Here is a 26103-nt window from a genome sequence, read left to right as displayed (position 1 = left end):
GGATTAGATAAACTTATCAGGAAGTCCTTCAAATAACTTTTATCTCTGCTATTTTAATTTTATATAATTCTTTAATTTGGTGTGTAGAGATTTCCATTCATATTTTTCCCTAAATCACAGACTTGGCCAGGAAATATTGCATCAGCAGAGTAATTCAAACAAATCTAGAGAATGTAAAATAACCAGAAAATGGAGAAAAATAAGGTTTAATTTTTTAATTTCTACCTACTGTTTCTCCTGTTAGTGTAATTTTCTGCAGCTTTAAGAGTTGATCAGTTAACATAAGGCTGTAAGTGTGAATGCTTTTATTTTAAGAAATTTGAGATTAAGTTAAAATAAAATATAATTTACACAGTGTTAGTTATAGGTGGCAAAGTAGTGGAGACTGATTAGCAGTGCCACTTCACTGGAGATATTTTCTCCTTGTGCCCCTCTGCTTTATTTCTGAATCGGAGTAAGGAGATTTTAGATATCTATTATTAGTTTGCCAGTGAACATATCGCCTTTGAGATTACCATGAGCACCAAAACCAAACAACAATCTTGCAAGACCATATGAGAATTTAAAACAGAATTGACGCATCTTCAAGAATGTCCTAACAATGTCCTTTTTTTTTTTTTTTTCCTCTCTCTCTCTAACCTGGTTCAACTGGAAAAAATTGTCCTATGAAAATTACACCAATGATAATGATGGCTTGCTCCTCTCCCCAAACAACAAGAAATGGTCTTGTCATGCTTATCCTCGGTATGTGGCATAATCCAGAACCCCAAGGGTTTTGCTGTGCAAAGATAATGTCGGGTGTTGAAAGTGTTAAGTAGACAAAGGGGTGAATGATATGGATCACTGCTTTTTCCTGGCTCTGTAGTAAATTTGAGGTATAGTAGAACAGGCTGCTTTTTTTTTTTTTTGTTTTTTTTTTGGGTTTTTTATACTTTCTGTCCTTCCGGTTAAATAGCAAATGAACAGCTGTAGGTGATGGAATTGACAGGACCAATTATCATGAGGGACCATGGTGCCACAGTATTATCCTTCCCCCTTTTTTTCCAGGGGAGCATATTTACATACCCACAGACCATGTAAACAGAACAACAAGACGAAACACAGGATGCAGCACAAAATACATTTACGCCAACATTAATCATGTAGCACCACTACAATGTAGTCCAACTTCTCCAGGATGGCACATCAATATGTGCCATTGCCGGAAGGTTTATGTCTCCCAGCACAGTTTCAAGGGCATGGAGGAGATTCCAGGAGGCAGGCAGTTATTCTAGGAGAGATGGACAGGGCCGTTGAAGGTCCTTCACCCATCCACAGGACAGGTGTCTGCTCCTTTAGGCAAGGAGGAGCAGGATGAGCAGTGCCAGAGCCCTACAAAATGACCTCCAGAAGGCCACTGGTGTGAATGTCTCTGACCAAACAATCAGACTTCATGAGGGTGGCCCGAGGGCCTGATTTCCTGTAGTGGGCCCTGTGCTCACTGCCCAGCACCATGGAGCTTGATTGGCATTTGCCATAGAATACCAGAATTGGAAGGTCCACCACTGGCGCCCTGTGATTTTTCACAGATGAGAACAGGTTCACCCTGAGCACATGCGACAGACGTGAAAGGGTCTGGAGAAGCCGCAGCATGACCGGTTTGGTGGTGGATTAGTGATGGTCTGGTTAGGCATAGCCATGGAGGGACGCACAGGCCAGGAAATCCTTGGACTCATTATCAGACCCTTTTGTTGGTGCAGTAAGTCCTGGGTTCCTCCTGGTGCACGACAATTCTCAGCCTCATGAGGTGAGAGTATGCAGGCAGTTCCTGGAGGGTGAAGGAATTGATACCATTGACTGGCCCCCATGCTCGCCTGAACTAAATCCAATAGAACGCCTCTGGGACATTGTTTTGGTCCATCCAACGCCGCCATATTGCACCTCAGACTGTCCAGTAACTCGGAGATGCCATGATCCGAATCTGGGTGGAGATCCCCCCCAACCCCCCACCATCCGTCGTCTCGTTAGAACCATACCCCAACGTTGTCAAGCAATGATACAAGCATGTGGGGGGGGTCATACAAACTATTGAGTGTGTTTTTTTTGTTTTTTTTTTTTGAGTTGCTGCAATGAAATTTTGGCAAAATGGATTAGCCTACTGCATCACTTTTTCACTTTCATTTTTTGGGTGTCTTTTTTGAATTCAGCCCTCTTTAGGCTGATAATTTTAATTTCCATCAAACAATGTGGCATTCTTTTGTTCCTAACACGTTACCCAGTCCATATCAGTATAGACATCCAGCATTATTTTTTCCCATTTACAACGGAGGTGTTTTCAATGTGTTACTTTCATTTTTTTGAGCAGTTTATATGGGTGGGAATATAATGCGTTAAGAGCGTTGCTAGGACTGATCGGAGGCAAATTTAATTTCAAAAGACTACCAGATGGAAGCCTTGATAAAAGTGTGGTTTTGTGCAAAAAGGAGTTTACATACCACCAAAGCACTTCAACCTTACGGTACCATATAAATGCAAAACATGTTGCAGCGAGCACAGAAACTGAGAGCTGTTAGCGTTAGCAGTATGAGTTTGAGTGCCAACAAAAGGTGTCGGCAGCCCAAACTTGATGACTAGCTTCAGGACCAAAATTAGTAAGTCAACATCGGCCAAACTTACACATTCTCTCGCAAAATGGACTGTAGACCACTATCAGTGGTAGAAGATAGGGGGTTAGAAAATGTGCTACAGTTAGCGTCAGGTGATCCAACTTTCCAACTGTCGTGCCGAAAGACTATTTCAAGTAAAATTCAACAGCTTTATGACACTGAAAAGCAAGACAAATTAGATACATTACAGAAAGCGGACTTTGTGGCTCTTACTGGGGATCATTGGACTTCCGTAACAGTTAGTAATTCTAATTACATCGGAGTTACTGCACATATTGTTGATGTCACAGACGGGACATGGAATCTACAGTCTTTTGCCCTGACTGTGCAGAAGACAAACACCAGAAACTTTGCCAAAAACTGCGCTAAGCAGTTTCTCTTTGTGTCAGGGGAATGGGGAATTCAACAAAAGGTCAACACAATTGGAACAGACAGTGCACGAACCATGGTGGCTGCAGCACGACACCTCCCATTCCAACACATGCCTTGTGTTGCTCATATCTTGCAAAGAACCATCACTGTTAGCCTTGCTGATATTGGGTGTAGTAATGGTCACTTTAAACACAGCCCTGCTAATATGGAGGAACTACACCAGGAGCAAACAAGACTGGGGCAACAGAAATACAGGATGTTTCCACACGGTGGAATTCAGCACTGGATATGGTTTCTCATCTACTAAAGAATCAAGAGGCTGTTTTTGCTGCTTTAGACAAACAAAAGCACAAGCTAGTCATTTTAACTCCAAAAGCTAGTGACTGTCCTTGAGCCATGCAGGTAAATAAAACTTTTTTAACTTATTGTTACTGTTTCTTCAAAAAGCTCTATAGATGACAGTTATTGTGTAGATTAATAATTACTTTCTTGAACTGTCTACTACAGGTTTGTGACTGAGCTTCTTGGAGGTGAGATATACGTCTCATGTTCAGTGGTTTCACCTGCTTTCTGCCACCTGCATCACACCATGGAGGTCTCCGATGATGACTCACACTACATGGTGAAATTTAAGACTGCCTTCACAAAGGACCTATCCCAGTGTGTAGCTACACTCAACCATCAGTGGCTCAAGATAGCTACTGTGCTCGACCCATGCTTTAAAGACTTAGTGTCTTGCAAGGGGAGAGCGAGAAGAGGTTTGGACCAGCCTTGAGGCCCTGCTGCAGGAACAGTGTAAATATGCCACCACAAAGGAGCTAGCAAAGACAAAGAACCTCCTCTTTTCATTGTCTTCACACTCTGATTCATATGAGGAAGCCCTGTGTAGCAGGGCCCTGAGTTTGTACAGCGCAGAATCCACCCTCAGCGAGACAGACTCTTTAGAAGTTTTTCTGGGCTCTTTTGTTACCATTCGTATTATCCGTCTCTTTGATTTGTCATCAATTTTCCTCCTGCGGCCACGTCCAGGGAGGTTGGCTACAGTCCCATGGATCTTAAATTTCTGAATAATATGTGCAACTGTAGTCACAGGAACATCAAGCTGCTTCGAGATGGTCTTATAGCCTTTACCTTTGACAATGCTTGTCTATAATTTTCTTTCTAATCTCCTGAGACAACTCTTTCCTTCGCTTCCTCTGGTCCATGTTGAGTGTGGTACACACCATGTCACCAAACAACACAGTGACTACCTGCAGCCCTATATATAGGTCCACTGACTGATTACAAGATTGTAGACACCTGTGATGCTAATTAGTGGACACACCTTGGATTAACATGCCCCTTTGGTCACATTATTTTCAGTCTTTTCTAGGGTTACCATCATTTTTGTCCAGGCCTGTTTCATGAGTTTTTTTTTTTATTTTTATTAATTCTGTTGAAGCATGATTGAAAAGCAATGTCTGACTTTTATTAGTTAAATTTCATAGAATTTTTATTTATTATTTCTTTTGTCAGATTAAAGTTATTTCTGTGACCAATTTGAGCTTTTCTTTCATTGACTGAAGGGTACCAACAATTTTGTCCACACTTGTCCACACAGGAAAGTGAGAGAAAAATTCTGATCTAAATACGAGCATTGGCTCTCGTAACGAGCCACGAGCCAGGCTGTGGGTATGCGTGACGCGTTTCCCGATCCGCCACGACTCGGGGATTCACCCAAGCTGACGCTTCCCGCCCGTCTGCTCACTCAGTGTTCCTTGTTCTCCCATAGCGTGAGGATCTACACGTTTGTGCACTTGTGATTTCATTGTTTTTTTTGCACTTAACGTGAAAATAATTATTCCACGAGAGAGCCTTCCTGAATCAGAGGGGGACTCTCCTTCCCCACAGTAACCCGTTTCCTCCTCCCCACCTCCCTATCGTCTCCCTCAAGCCAGCCAGGAATCTTCATAAAAGTAAACTACAGTTATATTATTTACCAGTGTTATTTATTAAAGGTAAACTACAGTATATATTATTTATCAGTGTTATCTGTTAGGAAAATTGATTTTTATGTTGATTTTTTTGGGGGTGCGGAACGGATTAACTGGATTTCCACTATTTTCAATGGGGAAGTATGTTCTAGATACGAGAAATTTGCTATACGAGCTAAATGCTGGAACGAATTAAACTCGTATCTCGAGGTTCCACTGTATATGTATATATGTATATATGTTTATATATATATATATATGAAGCGTAAGAACATATCTTAACTATGGAGGGCACTGTATGTAAGTATGAGTATAGATATAGATACATACAGTACAGGCCAAAAGTTTGGACACACCTCCTCATTCAATGTGTTTTCTTTATTTTCATGACCATTTACAGCACTCCATTACTCTCCTTCTTGGAGAACAGCCTGGAGGTGTGTTTGGGGTCATTGTCCTATTGAAAAATAAATGATCGTCCAACTAACCTGACTTCTGCACAACACAACTGCTGGTCCCAACCCCTTTCAAAAGCAAGAAATTCCACTAAATAACCCTGATAAGGCACACCTGTGAAGTGAAAACCATTTCAGGTGACTACCTGTTGAAGCTCATCCAGATAATGCCAAGAGTGTGCAAAGCAGTAATCTGAGCAAAGGGTGGATATTTTGATGAAACTAGAATATAAAACATGTTTTCAGTTATTTCACCTTTTTTTTGTTAAGTACATAACTCCACATGTGTTCATTCATAGTTTTGATGCCTTCAGTGAGAATCTACCAATGTAAATGGTCATGAAAATAAAGAAAACACATTGAATGAGGAGGTGTGTCCAAACTTTTGGCCAGTACTAGAACTATATATATATGTATGTATGTATGTTATATATATATATATGTATGTTATTTATATATATATATATATATATATATATATATATATATATATATATATATATATATATATATATATATATATATATATATATATATATATATATATAAGTAACATACATATATTACAGAAGGCAGTTTTAATTTTGTATTTACTAATGTAGAAACATAATCTGTAGGTGATCTAGCCCACAGTGACTATACAATTGAGGCAGGTATTCACATATCAGTAGGAACCCTTGCCTCACACCTATGAGTGAGAAAGAAGAGGGTGAAGTATATACTGGCAGGAGGGGAAGATATTGCAAGAAAACACCACATGTTTTAAATAATCATCCCACTCATTTCCATAGTCCAATAAAGTTTTAGCTAACTGATCAGTTAAGGTCCTTTTTAAAGCATTCCAACATTCCATTCCATCTGACTTCAGATAAGGGGTGTAGTGCAGGTCTTTCTGATTTCAAGCAGCTGACAGAGGCTCTAAACCACTTACACTTCAAACTGACTGCTATGGTCACAGTGTAAAGACTCTGGTACACCATGCGCCAAGCACATAGTCTTAAAACTGACACTATGCAACTGTCTTTACAGTTTGGTTTGTTGTGACTAGAAGTTCCAATAAATCAGCAGCCATCCTTTCAAAAGGATGAGATGACTCTGCTCTGTCCGTAGGAGCTTGATGTGCTGGCATTGGTTATTGGCGTGTCTGACAAGCTTTACATTGCTCACACCACTTTTGAATTGGTGTGGGCCAGTAGAGGGCCAGTAACAAGTTTGTCATGCCCATTCCTAAACACCCTCAGATGAGAAATGGGCTGGGGCTAGGCTACCATGTAGCTGTAACAGCATGTGTGATATAAGAGGAGAAGGAACCATAATTTGAATGAGTTGTTCCTCACTGATAGACAGGCTTTTAAATTCAGTACAGAGTTTTCTTAGACACTTGGAGGCTCCTTTCAGTCTTCCACGTGGAAGCCTTTTTGTTAATGTTTTATTATCCATGTCAGCCTTCTTCCTTATTATCAGAGACATCAGGGCACAGCATCGATGTAGGAAGCAGGGTCTTGGGGTCACTGTCAACAGTTTCAACAGTTACTCCTTCTAAAACCATGTCCAATACAGAGCAGTCAGCAGTTGGCTCTACTGGTGGTGTTGTCTACAGTATTAATCCTTACTATGGCTGCTTTGGCACTTCAGTATCATTGAAACAGAGCGTTTCAGGTCTCCAGGAGAGGGTGTTAGCATATGACATTGCCCACCATTGTGTTTATTTACCCAGTTTTGTGGATCTAGCTCTAAAAGCCACCTGCTTCACCTACTAGCAGGGTCAGCATCAGTGGCTAATTGTTGGAGGCTCAACAGGGGACGGTGGTCTTTAATGATAGTGAATGATGCAAGTCCACCATAGTGTCAAAATTCACAAAATGCTCATACAACTGCCCGCAGTTCATGATCAAACTGTTGGACCAACGCCTCTGTGTGGGTCTCAGTGCTTGACTGGAATATGTCACTACATGTTTCATTTCCTCTTTTTCTTGTGCTAGTACTGCACCATCTGCCACATTAGAGGTGTCTGTATAAATTCTGAACAGCACACTAAAATCAGGCAAAGTAACTACAGGGGTGGAGGAGAGTGTGTGTTTCTGGTTGTTGAATCACTTACTACTAAGTGGAAGGATTTGCACTATGGTTTGGGGCATAATTGCAGCACATTCATGGCATTTTTAAGCAAGTACTTTTTACAGTACTTAAATGTCTCCATTGCTTCCCAACTGGCTCCCGATCATCTGCAGAAGCTGTGCCTGTTTGTCAGGAAAGTCCTGAGCTGGAAAATAGTTTTGCTCTTCGGCTGCAGATCAGAGAGGATGAGGTCCTTCTTGATTCTATGATTATTGTGGCCTCTGCCCCCAAAGTTGTCTGATAGCACAACCGAAGTCAGATGCACTGTTTTGTTTGCCAGAGGTTTAGACAGTTACCTACAGAGGAAAGCGAGGTGGCAAATGCCCAGACTGTCATTAATTTTCTGACTAAACTTCACTGTATTCAACTGGTGAATAGATGCTTCATTTTAGATGAACATGAGGTTTGCCCAATGTCTACATCTCCTCTACCTGTCTCACATGTTGTGTGCTTGGTTGTACCCAAGTTGCTGTGGCTCACAGAACCAAGTGACCACTGCTGCTACTCGGCACAACCCATCCCCTGTACTGCTACCTTCATGTCCTTCTGGATGGAATGTCCACAAAGCTGTGCTGCGTAGTCTCCCATTGATTATGCTGATTGTGGGAGATTCAATTGTCAGAAACATCAGAAGAAGATCCACTATTGTCCACCATTTTTCAGGATTCAAAGTTTCTGATAATCCTATAGCACCTTCCCAGTTTACTCACCAAGTCAGTATCTGTGCATAACGTGATTATTCTCATAGGGTGTAACAGCAACATCTGTGACCAGAGGTCTGAGAATTTAAAACATGAAAAGTACAAGAATGAATTGTATTTAATGAAAGTGCTAACAAGGCATATAGTTAATCAAAGACAAATTTTTGTTACATTGTTGATCAGAGGTCCTTAATTACAATCCTGGATGCAGGTTTTCACTTCATCCAGTTTCTTAATTAGAATCCATTTATTTACTACTAAAGCAACAGGTTTTTTGGGCTTAAGTTTAGTTATCTAGCCTGTTACAATTCAGAACCCTTAATTGCCTGTTTCAGTTTTTAGCAGCAGCATTTGTTTTAATTTTGTTGACTGTTTTCTTAACCAGACATTAGTTAATAATGAAATGCAAATATCCAATAAACCAGCACCTCTCCAGCTAATGTGCTTCCTTTTACTATAAATCTGTGCATTTGCACCAAGAAGTATCTATGTTAAAAAAAAATGTTTAGAAATAGAGGGGATTTGGATGGACTATTAAATTTAAATCTGGTCCACAAAACACAATAATGTTCTCAGAGAAAAATTCTACTGTGCAATTAATTTCTCTTGGATAAATGAAAGCACTAACATGACAAATATTTAAATACCAAGATTAATTTTCTAATTAGGAAACTAGTTGGAAGGAAAACATGCAGCCACTTCGTCCCTCTGGGACCATAACTGAGAACCAAGTGCTTGACGTTTAGCAGATAATATATTCTGTTCAATGTTAAACAGCTTAATGACGTGCCTAAACGTCAACTTTTTTTTATCGGTTTCTCTGATAATCCTCCTGGTAGGGTGGTAAAAATATTGATTTCCTGATTGCTATTGTTTTGCTGGGCAGCACGGTGGCGCACTGGTAGTGCTGCTGCCTCGCAGTTAGGAGACCCGGGTTCGCTTCCCAGGTCCCTGCGTGGAGTTTGCATGTTCTCCCTGTGTCTGCGTAGGTTTCCTCCGGGCGCTCCGGTTTCCTCCCACAGTCCAAAGACATGCAGGTTAGGTGGATTGGCGATTCTAAATTGGCCCTAGTGTGTTCTTGGTGTGTGGGTGTGTTTGTGTGTGTCCTGCGGTGGGTTGGCACCCTGCCCAGGATTGGTTCCTGTCTTGTGTTGGCTGGGATTGGCTCCAGCAGACCCCCGTGACCCAGTGTTTGGATTTAGCGGGTTGGAAAATGGATGGATGGATATTGTTTTGTTTAAACAATTCAGCATTAATTCTTTGTCTCAAGATTGATCTTGAGAATCTCTATCCTGCTCAGTTACTATATGTACAATTTTGTTTTTGGTGTCCGTTCCAGCAGATGTCGCTAATGTGCCTGTTGAAGCTTTCTTTGGAAAAGGCACTTTACATCATCATATAAAATGATGTTTTCTCCTCAAATGAAATTAACACCTACAACACTTCAATTGGAAATATAAAATTACTATGGATTCAAACAGTGTGTCACTAAACAACTGGATTAAAGCAAGCCATATGTGAGCTGTGCACCTCAGAAGTATTGCTGTAACACAACAAACTTCAGAAATGTATGCTGATGTCACCCAGAAACACAATTTCAGTAGAGCCTAAACAACCTACACTGGAGACTGTGTTTAGCTCCAAGCTTCTATTTAATTCACCACATACTCAAAAGATAACCTAATCTATAGCAGTTTTTATCTCTAAAGATATGAGACCTTATTGCTGAAAACGGAGGCTTTTGACAAATGATACAGGTTTTGAAACTATTCTGTGCTTTATAAACCAAAAGGCAAATGATTGAAGTTTAATGTACCCTGGCTTTATGAAGATCTTGAGCAAAGCACCACCATGTCTCTAAGGTTAGTGAAAAGAGTGGATCTAACTTGCAGCAGCAGATTCCTGTGTTTATAATCACATGTCACTTCATTACAAAACGACTGGGCCCCTGTGGTGGATGTGTTGCAGACAAGATTACTGCATGCCAGTCGCACCAGGTGTAGCCTTGCTACCTATGTGCTGAGGTACTGAGGTGACTGGCTGTTGTTCTAAAACATTTGTAGCATTTCCAATGCACTGTTCCCATCACATGACCACATCAGTCAGTTTGTGTATTGACAACTACAATAAACATTGCTTCTCTATAATGTGGCTAGTGCTAGTTGTACTGCTACAATGGAAAAAATTGCAACGGGCCTCACACGGCCAAGCAAGCAGGCACTTTGAATTTTCTCTGAATTTTCAGAGCAGCCTGTGATGGCGTTGTCAGTCATGATGGCGGGTTCTGTCTTTTCTGTTGCATTCATCCAAAGCTGCTGTCAAAAAGCATCCGCTCTAGACCTTGTTTTAAAACTCTCCCTTTTTGTGTGAGGAGCAACTATGAAGACACATTTTCGAGAATAATTAACGCAAACTGCTACAAGTGAGCAACTGAAGATATGTGTAACTCATAGAGTTAAAGACACAAGTCTTCCTACTGTAATTTCATTTTAACTATTTTAAGATAATTTTAAATGTCCACTAGGAGAATAGGTTTGGCCAATAGTTTAGTTGAAGGGTTTCTACATAGAGATTCATAACTTATGAATAGGTTACTGAATAACATTTATTATTTAAAAAGCAATATTTGATTATTTTATACTTGCAAGATGATATAGATGTTTTATAAAGTAGATGCCATTGTATTGTATTAAAACAAGGAACCCCCCATAATGTGTGTAGACTCTGATGTAGCAATACATATGTATACAAATGAGTACAGTGCTGTGGAAAAGTTTTTTTTTAATATATAAAAACTAATGATATTCTACATCTTGCAAATACTCATGTTGACTGTTCATTACTATTTAAATATTGCTTCTTAAATGTCATTCCATGCTAATTACTATGTTATGAAATCACTATGTAAACACCCTTCAAATAAAGTATTCCTGAAATTTGTCTCATTATATTAATGTTCTCTATCATGGTTAAGTAATCCTTCTTCTTCTTCTTCTCTCTCGGCTTTTTAAAAAAAAAAAAAAACCTCAAAGATATCAATGCATCGAATCAAATTGAGACATCAGTGCCTTACATCCCAGTGACCCACTGGCTTCTTTACTTTGTTTGTTTTACCAGCTCCCCTATGGACAAAGTAACTATTGCGACAATATACTGTACAGTGTTTCCCAATCATTCCTGTTATAATCAATGCTAGATCAAATAAAAGTGATAATGTAATACACAACTCTAATTTTGTAAAACTGCTAGCCTCTTAACATCAAAAAATGTAAGTACAAATCAGCTTGAAGAGGTGTAACTTTGCACCATCCATGTATTCCTTGTATGTTTCGAAGCTTGCACTATTGAACATGAGATCACTCCTAAGAATTTCTACATTAGTGATTTTATTTCTCGATATGGTCTACATTTTCTATTTCTTACGGAATGTTGCCTCTTATCCACTTCATCAGCTACAGTTAATGAGGCTTCTCCTCCACAGTACTAATTTTCTGCTAGACAATGCAAGAAAGGGGATGGAATTGCAACAATCTTTGCACTTTTGAAAATGTCTAAAGTTTTGAATGCTTAACTATAGTTCTCAAAACTCGACAATAGGTTGTTTATAGATGAATCCCAAAAAAAAAGCATAACTCCAGTTTCTTATCTGTGTTATTGTTGATTGCTCTTGTCAAATATGTTATAGTAATTTTACTGAGTTATCTTAACGTGCATGTAAATTACTGTTTAGATTCTAGAGCTGACAGGGAAGAGTTTTTCTCTTCCCTGGCAGAGGAAGGCCTAAGAAGGTTTATGGATGTAGTGAGAGAGGACATGCAGGTGAAGGGTGTAACAGAACAAGATAAAGAGGACAGAAAGATATGGAAGAAGATAATCTGCTGTGGCAACCCCTAACGGGAGCAGCTGAAAGAAGAAGATTAGTAGTTTAGATTTTACTTAACATGTGAAGTATACTAATCTTCACAAGAGGCTATTGACATTGATGTTTAATCAGTTTTACAGGTTCCAGCTTCTGATCATTTCTGTGTCTGTTTCAATGTGTTTCTCTGTACTCCAAATAAGTTTCTTGAACCTGGTACTTAACACCATATTGATAACAATGCTGTTTGTACTGTATGAGAATCGGGTAGTAGTCAACTTATGACCACATTAGGTTCTGACAGACCAGTCATAAATTTATCTGGATGTAAGATGGACCAGTATATGTAGTCAAACGTGACCGTATGTATAGTACGGTATAATTAGTCCCGTAAGTTGTATTGTTTGTATTGTATCCTTTTTTAGTCATTATTATTAGCACATCATGTATATTTTCTATCTTCTTTTTTTGTAAATTATTTCTTTATTTTGTTATTTCATTGTTAATGTTGATGACATGGGTGCTAAATCTTTAAAAGCTTCATGAATCCTTTCTTTTTCTACGTTATGTTATGTCGTCAGTGTGTGCCGCTCCCTGTGTTCATTGTGTTAACTATGAGAGAAGGAGTTTTACCAGAAGAGTTTGAGCACTCGTGTTTCAGCCTGTTCATAATAAACATTAACAGATAGAGGTTCAATTTGGTTGCATTACCCTTTTGTGACGGTTTCCTTGAAGCGGCACATCGTGAATCGCAGTGCAGAGGCTTCAGAAGTTAACCAGATTCAATGTCAGACCACGACACAATACAGCATGTGCACTGCAACCTGGTTACAATAGGATAACTTAGTTGCATGTGATCACATTCACTTTCTTTTCACCATCATACTGCTTGATCAACTTTATTTTTTGCGTCAATATCAGTTCTCTTTTTTTTAAACTGTAAGACAATCACAACTGAACATAGTCGGAACCATTGCAGGTAATAAACTGAGATTGAGATGAATGAATCACGGCATATGGAGCTGGCGTGGTGAAAAGATATCATTTGTCCATGAGACGTGGTAGTGGTTGTGCGTGTAATGGTCTTAAGATGCATAAGTTGCAAGTCAGCCACTACCTGTACTTGATATACTTGATGCATGTGGTACAAATTGTGATTTCTTTGATAATCTCTCAGATAATCTGCTTAAATTGTTTAAATATGTTTCTTCTCTTAGAACAAGAAAATGTGCATGGGTGAAACCTGCACCATGGTTTACAAATGACATTTATGGACTTAAACAGACTTGTAGAAAACTTGAGCAAAGCTGGCATATGACAAAACAAGGGGGGGTTCATTTTGCCTTGGTAGAAAGTTTTAAAACTTATAAATTCACTCATTAATCCATTCCAGAACATTGTATTTCTCCCTCTGTATGAATGTCTTTGTAGATTTTGATCTGTGTTTTGGGTCATTGTCTTGTTGGAATATCCAACCCCTGTATAACTTCAACTTTTTGACTGATGCTTGAACATTATCCTGAAAAAGCTGTTGATATTGGGTTGAATTCATCTGACCCTCGACTTTAACAAGGACCATAGTCCCTAAACTAGCCACACAGCCCCACAGCATGATGGAACCTCCACCAAATTTGACAGTAGGTAACAGGTGTTTTTCTTGGAATGCGGTGGTGTTCTTCCGCCATGCAAAGAGCTTTTTATTATGACCAAATAACTCAATTTTTGTCTCATCAGTCCAAAGCACTTTGTTCCAAAATGAATCTGGCTTGTCTAAATGAGCATTTGTATACAACAAGCCACTCTGTTTGTGGCATTAGTGCAGAAAGGGCTTCTTTCTCATCATCCTGCCATACAGATGTTCTTTGTGCAAATTGCACTGAATTGTAGAACGATGTACAGATACACCATCTGCAGCAAGATGTTCTTGCAGGTATTTGGAGGTGATCTGTGGGTTGTCTGTAACCATTCTCACAATCCTGTGCATATGCCGCTCCTGTATTTTTCTTGGCCTGCCAGACCTGAGTTTAACAGCAACTGTGCCTGTAGCCTTCCATTTCCTGATTACATTCCTTACAGTTGAAACGGACAGTTTAAACCTCTAAGAGAGCTTTTTGTAGCCTTCCCCTAAACCATGATACTGAGCAATCTCTGTTTTCAGATCTTTTGAGAGTTGCTTTGAGGATCCCATGCTGTCACTCTTCAGAGGAGAGTCAAAGGGAAGCACAATTTGCAATTGACCACCTTAAATACCTTTTCTCATGATTGGACACGCCTATCTATGAAGTTCAAGGCTTAACAAGCTAATTGGTGTTGCAAGTAATCAGTACTGAGCAGTTACATGCATTCAAATCAGCAAAATTACAAGGGTACCCACATTTTTGCACAGCCAGCTTTTCACATTTTATTTAATTTCATACCAATATCTCTTCATTCGGTGTTGATAAATTTCTGAGATTTTTCATTAATAGGATTGGTTTGATTAGAGAGAAAATCACTGGTCTACATTCCTTTCAGAGTGATAGCCATGATCTCTCCAGTACTTTCATGGATACAGGCACTGTGGCTCAGACCTCTTGCAACTTTTTACAATTTGAAGTTAATATTAATGGCTGTAGTATTTCTGAAACTTGACCATTGAAGTGATATTTGATGCTCATCTCACATTTCATTATCATATCAAGGCTATCACCAAGACAGCATTTTTTCATCTTAGAATAGATTGTATTCTTGCAATATTTCTATCTTTGTGTGATGCTGAAATATTAATACATGCATGCATTTGTTTCTTCTAGACTTGATTATTGTAATGCCCCTTTCTCTTTTCTTCCTAGTTGTGCTACTAGAAGTCTTCAGTCTTATTCAGAATGCAGCTAGAATCTTAACAAAAACAAAAAAGAATTGAGCACGTAACACCCATTCTAGTTTCTCTTCACTGGTTAACAGTGCAAGCAAGACCTGATTTTAAAGTTCTTTAACATACTGTATATAGTAAGGCCTTGCATGGACTTGTACCACCCTACTATGCTGAACTAACCAGTGGCATGTTTGGGGGTGTGCGGAGGGGACGGTCCACCCCGGGCGGCATTATTGGCCACAAGGCTCAGTACAATTCGTGTGTAAGCAGTTGGGTTCGGAAAAATATCACTCCTGTATGAAAAAAGTCAAATTCTCTGATTTTTAACCACAAATGCTTGAAAAATAATGTTCAGACTGTCCTTCTGCATCAGACACAGCAATTGAAATGTATGAGGCAATGACAAAAATAAACATAAACATTACGCCGATAATAATTTCTAGGAAGATAAACAACTAATTTACAATTTATAATTTTGTTTCATTATTAATCCAAATGCGTTCTTGCTCTCCGCAGAAAACATCCCCACCTATCACTTGTACCCTACTTTGGTTGTGGTTTTCGTAGTGTAATTATATTAAACTAATAATTAGAACACGGCTTATCAGTGCGTCTATACTATATTCTTGTATAGTTGATGCTTATAAATGTATATAAAAAATTATTGCTGTTTCTTTATACAGTGGTGTGAAAAACTATTTGCCCCCTTCCTGATTTCTTATTCTTTTGCATGTTTGTCACACAAAATGTTTCTGATCATCAAACACATTTAACCATTAGTCAAATATAACACAAGTAAACACAAAATGCAGTTTTTAAATGACAGTTTTTATTATTTAGGGAGAAAAAAAAATCCAAATCTACATGGCCCTGTGTGAGAAAGTAATTGCCCCCTGAACCTAATAACTGGTTGGGCCACCCTTAGCAGCAATAACTGCAATCAAGCGTTTGCGATAACTTGCAATGAGTCTTTTACAGCGCTCTGGAGGAATTTTGGCCCACTCATCTTTGCAGAATTGTTGTAATTCAGCTTTATTTGAGGGTTTTTTAGCATGATCCGCCTTTTTAAGGTCATGCCATAGCATCTCAATTGGATTCAGGTCAGGACTTTGACTAGGCCACTCCAAAGTCTTCATTTTGTTTTTCTTCAGCCATTCAAAGGTGGATTTGCTGGTGTGTTTTGGGTCATTGTCCATTGTGTTGCAGCACCCAAGATCGCTTCAGCTTGAGTTGACGAACAGATGGCCGGACATTCTCCTTCACGATTTTTTGGTAGACAGTAGAATTCATGGTTCCATCTATCACAGCAAGCCTTCCAGGTCCTGAAGCAGCAAAACAACCCCAGACCATCACACTACCACCACCATATTTTACTGTTGGTATGATGTTCTTTTTCTGAAATGCTGTGTTCCTTTTATGCCAGATGTAACGGGACATTTGCCTTCCAAAAAGTTCAACTTTTGTCTCATCAGTCCACAAGGTATTTCCCCAAAAGTCTTGGCAATCATTGAGATGTTTCTTAGCAAAATTGAGACGAGCCCTAATGTTCTTTTTGCTTAACAGTGGTTTGCGTCTTGGAAATCTGCCATGCAGGCCGTTTTTGCCCAGTCTCTTTCTTATGGTGGAGTCGTGAACACTGACTTTAATTGAGGCAAGTGAGGCCTGCAGTTCTTTAGACGTTGTCCTGGGGTCTTTTGTGACCTCTCAGATGAGTCGTCTCTACGCTCTTGGGGTAATTTTGGTGGGCCAGCCACTCCTGGGAAGGTTCACCACTGTTCATGTTTTTGCCATTTGTGGATAATGGCTCTCACTGTGGTTTGCTGGAGTCCCAAAGCTTTAGAAATGGCTTTATAACCTTTACCAGACTGATAGATCTCAATTACTTCTGTTCTCATTTGTTCCTGAATTTCTTTGGATCTTGGCATGATGTCTAGCTTTTGAGGTGCTTTTGGTCTACTTCTCTGTGTCAGGCAGCTCCTATTTAAGTGATTTCTTGATTGAAACAGGTGTGGCAGTAATCAGGCCTGGGGGTGGCTACGGAAATTGAACTCAGGTGTGATACACCACAGTTAGGTTATTTTTTAACAAGGGGACAATTACTTTTTCACACAGGGCCATGTAGGTTTGTATTTTTTTTTTCTCCCTAAATATTAAAAACCATCATTTAAAAACTGCATTTTGTGTTTACTTGTGTTATATTTGACTAATGGTTAAATGTGTTTGATGATCAGAAACATTTGTGTGACAAACATGCAAAAGAATAAGAAATCAGGAAGGGGGCAAATAGTTTTTCACACCACTGTATATTAATAAATCTATGCAAAATGTATCTTAATTTTTCTCTATACATCATTTTAATTTTCTATTTAAATAGTTTAATATATTGAGATATGTTGGAGGGCGGCAAATTGAAGCTCCGCCCTGAGCGGCACGAACTCCAGCTATGCCACTGGAGCTAACTTCACAATTTGTGAAGTATATCTTTTTCTCTCTTAATGCTGGTCTTGTGGTGATTCCTCCAATAATAAAAAAACAGTTGGTCACAGAGCATTTGCCTACTGTGCACTTTATCTTTGGAATGGCCTTCCTTTATATAAGAGAAGCACACTCAGGATTTTAGTGTTGATTTAAAAATATCAACTAACTTTACTCCCTTTATTACAGCCTGCCTTAGACTTTAGTCAGGTCTATCATCTTTGAAAAATTCTTCTTTTTATTACTTTTTGACATACCATAACTTTAATGTTTTAATGTTATTTTATTTCAATTTTATTATGTATTATGTCTTCATCATTGATATTTTATTTTAATTTCTGTTTTTATTTTCTTGTCCCATGTGTTCTTATTTGTGCAATGAAATGGAACCATGCTAGATGATGATTCTGCAGTTTAAAGTTGATTGAATGATGCATTACAATCTACCATCCCTTCAAAGGGCACAATTTTTCCCATAAGGTGATGTAGGGATGTGGAATGTCTTGAAAAGTCTTTTACAAAACCTTTTCAATAAGAATATAGCCTAACAAATGCTCTAACCTCTGAAGGAGACTGCGAGGTTAGACTCTTTCTGACTTTGTGTGTTCCTTGGATTAGTTTGAAGGCCCCATTGAGATACAATGTGGCCCAGAAACACCCAATGATCCCTGAACAAGATGGCATTTTTGGGGTTCAGTTTCAATCCTGCACATTGGATCCTCAAGAATAACTCCTCCAGTCTGTACAAATCCTCCTCAAATGTAAGACTATAAAAATAGTATGTCATCAAAATACACCATACAAATATGCCATGGAATTCCCTGAAGAACCGGCTCCAATGTTTGTTGGAATGTAGCTGGGATTTGGTATAGCCCATGGGAATGAAGCCCCACTGATAAAGACCACTTCCTGTCCTCCTTGGCTATTTCTGCCTGCCACTAGCCATTTATGAAATCCAAGGTGGTTAACCAAACAGAACCCATTTTTCCTCCCAGGGAAGAGAGTGTGTCTTTCACTGTCACACTATTCAAGTGCCAGTACTAAACACACAATTTTCATTTGCCACATTTTTAAACTAACACTACTGGGGCAGTCCAAGAGCTGCAGCTCTCCAATAATTTTTTTTCAGCCAGGAAGTTTGACCCTTGTCTCTCTTTTTTTTGGGGTGAGGCATGATATGCAGGCTGCCTTATAAGAGTGAGGTCACTTGTTCTTATATAATGTTTCACTATAGTGTATTTGCCATTGTTGTTCTCAGAGGTGTTAAAGATGACCTTGAATTTAAATTTAACTAGCAGCATTAACAGTGCAAATTTCAGTGCTGCTGAAATGGGGGAATCATCTAGTGATGCATTGCAGGGATAAGAGTCACTGGAGTTGCATTCACTGGGAAAGATAAGAGCAGCTGGAGTTCCTATGCATTACCCATCTTAAAGTAGTGTAATTTTTGGTAGAATTTAGAATACAGGTACTAGTCAGTCCATTTTTCACAGAGGTGACAGTGTGGACCCCCACCAAACAAGATGATTCAGGAAGGTTGGACTCCAGATATCCAACAGTCTCACTGTGGTTGATTGGCAATGTACAGATACAATCTTACCATTGTTTCAACAGTCCACATTAATCATCTCTCTAGAATTCTCACACCAACCTGCAATGACCAGTGCCTTATCCATATCTTTTGCACTTTGCAATTCATGGCATGTCTCTCTCAGGAGGGGGGGTCCAGAAACGCAATAAATCTGAAATTTTTAACTTTTAAGCTGTTTCTCTATAGTTCTAGAAAGCCTTGTTGACCGGCCTGCTGATTTCATTGGCATGCACTTCTAGGCTGTCATGCAGGCTAGAAGACAGCCTCTAAAATGGTCCATCCACTGTATATGCCCCAAATCCTCTGTTTCTCTTTCACACCCTTGTAATCAGACTGAACCATAGCAGGAATGCTGTCCCACAGTAAAAATTCTGCCTTTGTTAGATGAGTTGGTAAAATCATAACTAATTCATATTGATAACTGATGCCCTCCCCTTCCATTAGGGCTTTGCTTGTTGCTTCTTACTGCCTTACCCAGGACAGAAGACTGTTTGTTTATCCTTACCCAAAAATGAGTGAGTGAACCCGCATTTCTGTTCAGTCTGCTGTAAACGTGGTTACACTCATGATGAAATCAAAAGAGGTTTGGTCTTATGCAACATCTTTATCTATCTGTACCTCCCATTGATATTATAGTTTATCTTTAACTGCTGCCCCCAATCTAACCGAGATTCCCTGTTTCTGCTTACATGTTGGTCATTGATAAAGTAATGAAGGGCAGACTGGTGTTGGCTTGGAAGTTGGTTGTTAATTAAATAACAAAGTAGAGAAGACCGGTATGGAGAGTCAGTGTTTATTGCCAGTTGGCACATACAAATTCTGTTATGTGTGCCCCTGGGAAAAACAGATAACTCCCCCTTTTCTATGGCATCCCTGAGGGGACAAAATACTCTCTGTAGTCTCATAAGGTAAATTCGTTAAAGAAAAGTACATTGCAGGTGGCCTTGTTACAATGTTATTAGGAGTTGAAGTGTTGGTTATAAACTTAAACTACACTAAACATTAATTATTAAAGGCAACAGAAAACTTACTTTGTTAGCAACACCCAACACCTTTGTTTGGCTAAAAATAAAATTGCTGAGAGGCAGTTACTTTTGATGAAGGTGGAATGTAAAAAAGTTCCTGATTGCTCTTCTGATAAGCTTCTTAAGGAGGCTTCAGTAATCTACCTTCTTGTAAGAAATTTGTGGTGTCTGGACACACGGTGTCAAAAAAGGAGAAGTGTGCTCAGAAAATGAGTGTCGTACACACTTTTGTCACAGTAAACTATGTCGATCAGTGCTGATATGCTGAGGGAATTTGTGGACTTCAAAGATTTTACTGTGAGAACAACAGACTTCTGTGAATTTTCCCTATGTCAGAAAGGCTGGATAATCTGTTCCATAGAACACTGAGTTCCAAAGCATAACTTAGCAGGTGATGGAATAAAGCCCCGTGTTCTGGTAAGTGTGGAGAGGGGTTTTGTCTGAACAAGGACATACATGGAGAATCTGATGGTGCAGTCAGTGGTTACACAGAGAATCCTTGTTAATCACATCAGAGCATTATCCATTTAGTGTAGGAGAATATCCATTTTTCTTGTCAATTATTTGTCCTGTTTAACTCAATTTCTAACAAAAATCTGAAAATTTCTGACTGTCCATTAAATACTACTATACTGTATATTAAAATTTCTTTACTAGTCCATTTAAAAATTTAAAAGCCCCTTGTTAAAATCTAATGTTGCATTATTTGTATATGTCTCTATATACTGTACATGCTGTTGTTTTTTTTTTATTTAATGTTCTCTGGACGTGTTAATACAAAGTGTGCTATTGAAAATATTTGGAGTGTCAATTTCAAATAATTTAAATATGAACTTATTTTCTTAATAGGCATGGAAGACAACATAATATTATGCCCTCGAATGTGAACTATCGAGCAAATATTTGGGCTCTCAAAGAAGAAGGCTGTACACATCTAATTGTTACAACTGCTTGTGGCTCACTTAGAGAGGAGATTCAACCAGGAGACATTGTAATTATTGACCAATTCATTGACAGGTATGTTTAGTACAGTAATTACTCTAATAAACGGTACAATCAATAGATTTTAAAGCTTCTGCCTCACAACTCCAGTGACCTGGATTCACATCTCTCTCAGTAGCTGTTAGAGTGAATTTTGCCTGTTCGTTGTATGTTCTGATTTCTTTCCATGTCTCCAATGTATCTAATATATATTGTAAAAATCTGTGGAGGTGAAGGTAGCATCTTCCATCATACTCTTCTATCTTGTCTACTGCTTAAACATTCTTGTTGTATGCTCTACCTGACACCACTCATTTAAGGTCAAACTCAACACCATCTGCCTTATTTTTCCCGCCTCTGTGAGCATGATGTTTGAATGTTCACTTTGAACTTCCTTGTACATTCTGTAACCACATAGTGGAAAAGTGGGTTTCAGAAATGAAAGAGAGAATTTTGCCTTTAGAATATATGGCATTTATTTGTAAAGGGAGTGACTTGGTGTGTCCGTTTCAGGTGTGGCACTTTGGTTATTTCTGACCGTATCAAAATCTTCGCAGCTCATGCCTATGCTACTTTGTAATTAAGCCCACATTTTGCATGTATTGTAGAATCCTGTAAATGCCAAAAGGAACTCTGCTCAGTTGGGCCCTTGAGCAAGGCTCTTAACACTAGAATTACCAGAGCCTACGAAAAAACTCGTAAATCTGTCCCACCTTAAATCGCTTCTTAAAATCGTTCACAGATCTCCACCAGCGTCTTTTGTCATCTAAATGTGCTGATAAAATCGGGCTGCAAGATGCCGGCTATAAACTATATAATGTATGAAGCATGAAGTCCAAATATCAAATAATTACTTTCACAAAAAGTACAAATCTAACACAACAATTGCGCTTTTATTCAAAAACTAGCAAAATACCCGTGCTTCGCAGCGGAGAAGTCGTATGTTAAAGAAGTAATGAAAAAGAAAAGGAAACATTTTAAAAATAACGTAACATGACTGTCAATATACAGTATTTGTTTTGTGAGTGTTACTGAGTGTTGCTGTCATCAATGATTTGATTATCATTATTTCTTTCAATCAGGTTCGTATTTGTAGGATGTGTTGTGTTCAAGTTACATTCCGTGTTTGTCAATCGTTGTAAAGATGACAGGTTTCATTCATCGATTCGTTTCTTACTGCATCAATAAACAGCTCGTCTTCTTCTTTATCTGAGACCTGACACACTGCATGCACGTTTTTTACACTGTCTTCCTTTAGCGGGACATTGACTTTTTCCACCGTGTGCTTTGTTTCCACAGTAGCTGCATTTATGAATATGCTTGTATGTATCAGACGCTTGATATTTTTTGCTGCTTTTTCAATTGTGTAATTCGGTTTTGTTCAGCGCTCTTTGGAACTGTTGCTTTTATCTGTGCACCGCGCCAGTTCACGTGAGCCGCCGGTGTACATGCATCGAAGGTTCCCAGCTGTGCTGGTGCCATCTCGTGCTATGTCCATGGCTGTATTTAATGTTACCTTAGTCCTGGCACTTAAAACTTTCTCTCGCAGTTTCGCTGAGTTTGTGCCAAACACCACGCTGACCATCTCATCTTCCTCTGCGTAAGCACAGTCCTTAACCCGTGAATATTTAGTGGGAGTTTGCTATTGGATTGCCGCTGACGGACGGCCTTATATGGGCAGGCACTAAATTACAAACGCCAGCGGCAGCCTGTCTATGAACTTAATTTAAAGTGTAGGTTTACATCGTGCTTTGTTTCCGAAGTAGCAGAACTCATCAATATGGTTGTATATGTCACTCGCTCGCTTCTTATTGTTTCGCTGCCTTCTCAATTATATAATGCATGTTTTCTTCAGCGCTTTTTGGAGGTCTTCCTGATTTTCTATGCACTGCGTGATTACGTGTGAGGCGTGATGATGTCACACGAAACTCCGCCCCCACGGCGTTCAAGCTCATCTCCATTACAGGAAATGGAGAAAAACAGCTTCCAGTTATGACCATTACGCGTAGAATTTCGAAATGAAACCTGCCCAACTTTTGTAAGGAAGCTGTAAGGAATTAACCTGCCAAATTTCAGCCTTCCACCCACACGGGAAGTTGGAGAATTAGTGATGAGTGAGTGAGTGAGTGAGGGCTTTGCCTTTTATTAGTATAGATATATGTATATGTGTATATATATGTATGTATGTATGTGTGTATATATATATATATATATGTATATGTACAAACCGAATTCCAAAAAAGTTGGGACACTAAAGAAATTGTGAATAAAAACTGAATGCAATGATGTGGAGACGGCAAATGTCAATATTTTATTTGTAATAGAACTTAGATGACAGATCAAACGTTTAATCCGAGTAAATGTATCATTTTAAAGGAAAAATATGTTGATTCAAAATTTCACGGTGTCAACAAATCTCAAAAAGGTTGGGACAAGTAGCAATAAGAGGCTGGAAAAAGTAATTTGAGCATAACGAAGAGCTGGAAGACCAATAAACACTAATTAGGTCAATTGGCAACATGATTGGGTATAAAAAGAGCTTCTCAAAGTAGCAGTGTCTCTCAGAAGCCAAGATGGGTAGAGGATAACCAATTCCCACAATGTTGCGCATAAAGATGGAGCAATATCAGAAAGGTGTTACCCAGCGAAAAATTGCAAAGACTTTGCATCTATCATCATCATCAACTGTGCATAACATCATCCGAAGATTCAGAGAATCTGGAACAATCTCTGTGCGTAAGGGTCAAGGCCGTAAAACCATACTGGATGCCCGTGATCTCTGGGCCCTTAAACGACACTGCACCACAAACAGGAATGCTACTGTAAAGGAAATCACAGAATGGGCTCAGGAATACTTCCAGAAACCATTGTCCATGAACACAATCCACCGTGCCATCCGCCAATGCCAGCTGAAACTCTACAGTGCAAAGAAGAAGCCATTTCTAAGCAAGATCCACAAGCTCAGGCGTTTTCACTGGGCCAGGGATCATTTAAAATGGAGTGTGGCAAAATGGAAGACTGTTCTGTGGTCAGACGAGTCACGATTCGAAGTTCTTCTTGGAAATCTGGTACGCCATGTCATCCAGACCAAAGAGGACAAGGACAATCCAAGTTGTTACCAACGCTCAGTTCAGAAGCCTGCATCTCTGATGGTATGGGGTTGCATGAGTGCGTGTGGCATGGGCAGCTTGCATGTCTGGAAATGCACAATCAATGCAGAAAAATATATTCAGGTTCTAGAACAACATATGCTCCCATCCAGACGTCATCTCTTTTAGGGAAGACCCTGCATTTTTCAACAAGATAATGCCAGACCACATTCTGCATCAATCACAACATCATGGCTGCGTAGGAGAAGGATCCAGGTACTGAAATGGCCAGTCTGCAGTCCAGATCTTTCACCTATAGAGAACATTTGGCGCATCATAAAGAGGAAGGTGCGACAAAGAAGGCCAAAGACGATTGAACAGTTAGAGGCCTGTATTAGACAAGAATGGGAGAGCATTCCTATTTCTAAACTTGAGAAACTGGTCTCCTCGGTCCCCAGACGTCTGTTAAATGTTGTAAGAAGAAGGGGAGATGCCACAAAGTGGTGAAAATGGCCTTGTCCCAACTTTTTTGGGATTTGTTGACACCATGAAATTCTGAATCAACATATTTTTCCCTTAAAATGATACATTTTCTCAGTTTAAACTTTTGTTCCGTGATTTATGTTCTACTAGCAGAATACCCGCGCTTCGCAGCAGAGAAGTAGTGTGTTAAAGAAGTTATGAAAAAGAAAAGCAAACATTTAAAAAATAACGTAAGATGATTGTTAATGTAATTGTTTTGTCATTAATATGAGTGTTGTCATATCTATATATTTATTTATATATATATATATTTATTTATTTATATATATATATATAGCAAAATACCTGCGATTGGCAGCGGAGAAGTAAAAAGAAAAGGAAATATTTTAATAATAACGTAACATGATTGACAATGTAATTGTTTTGTCATTGTCATAGTGTTACTGAGATATATATATATATATATATATATATATATACTTGTATATACACATATATATATATATATATATATATATATATTCGGGGTGAGACTCGATTAAAAAAATTAATCCAATTAATTAGAGGCTGTGTAAGAATTAATCTTGATTAATCGTATGCAATCGCACACGTAAATTTGCCCCAAATCGCAAATGTTTTTTTTTTTTTAATTTAAAAGGGTTTTAGTCGGCGACAGAATCAAATAGACGTGGACATGAATATTGTAAACTGAAGCTGTTTTAATTTCTGAAAAAAAAAAGCTTTTAAACTGCATTTCAATTCAAAACAGAAACAAAAATATCATCCCTGGTTAAAATTGGGCAGACTTAAAAATAAAGTGGTAGTTTAAGTACTTTAAGTACATTTTCAGAATAGTATTGTCTTTAAATAATAATAACCAAAATTTCAACATAAAGTGCATTTTTTTTCTTAAAAAAATAAGTCAGAAACATAAAAGGTAATTTGACCAACTCAATCTTTAAACTCTGAGTAACATTAGCCAAAATTATTTTGTACATTATGCTAAAACAGTGTGATCATTGAACATTTTGTAATTAGATGTAATTAGAATTACTAACGGTCACAGAAGTCCAATGATCCCCAGTAAGAGCCACAAAGTCCGCTTTCTGTAATGCATCTAATTTTGCTTGCTTTTCAGTGTGCACAAAACCATGCTTTTATCAAGGCTTTGCTCGGGTAGTCGAAATGATCAGTCGTAGGAACGCGCTTTATTCCGACTCTAACATTTTTGTAGCTGTGATGTGTGCATCAGTGTAATGGATGTAACAGGAAATCATGCATTGACAAAAGTTCCCTTTTGCTTGGAATTGAAAGTGTGATTAAATGCGTTATTTTTAACGCGTTATGGAGTACATGCATCGAAGCTTCTCAGCTGTGCTTGTGCTAAGAAAGGGAAACATTTTAAAAATAACGTAACATGATTCTGCGTTAACCGAATATTTTTTCATACGTCCCAAACCAAGGAGATGCGAAGGTAAAATG

At 38.7% G+C, this 26103-nt stretch overlaps 1 protein-coding gene across 3 annotated transcripts in view; it reads left to right on the top strand.

Moving 5' to 3' along the window:
• LOC120532784 (methylthioadenosine phosphorylase) overlaps positions 1 to 26103 on the top strand; it is a 155827-nt gene that overhangs the window by 88839 nt on the left and 40885 nt on the right. For all 3 annotated transcript variants that reach the window (XM_039759163.1, XM_039759161.1, XM_039759162.1), the window contains exon 4: positions 20918 to 21085. In XM_039759163.1, coding sequence (XP_039615097.1) covers positions 20918 to 21085 — 168 coding nt within the window. The remainder of the gene's footprint in view (positions 1 to 20917; positions 21086 to 26103) is intronic.

The sequence above is a fragment of the Polypterus senegalus genome, chromosome 7, assembly GCF_016835505.1.
Source record: "Polypterus senegalus isolate Bchr_013 chromosome 7, ASM1683550v1, whole genome shotgun sequence".
NCBI lineage: Eukaryota > Metazoa > Chordata > Cladistia > Polypteriformes > Polypteridae > Polypterus > Polypterus senegalus.
Note: the sequence above shows the minus strand (reverse complement) of the source record. Positions and strands in the feature narration are given on the sequence as shown.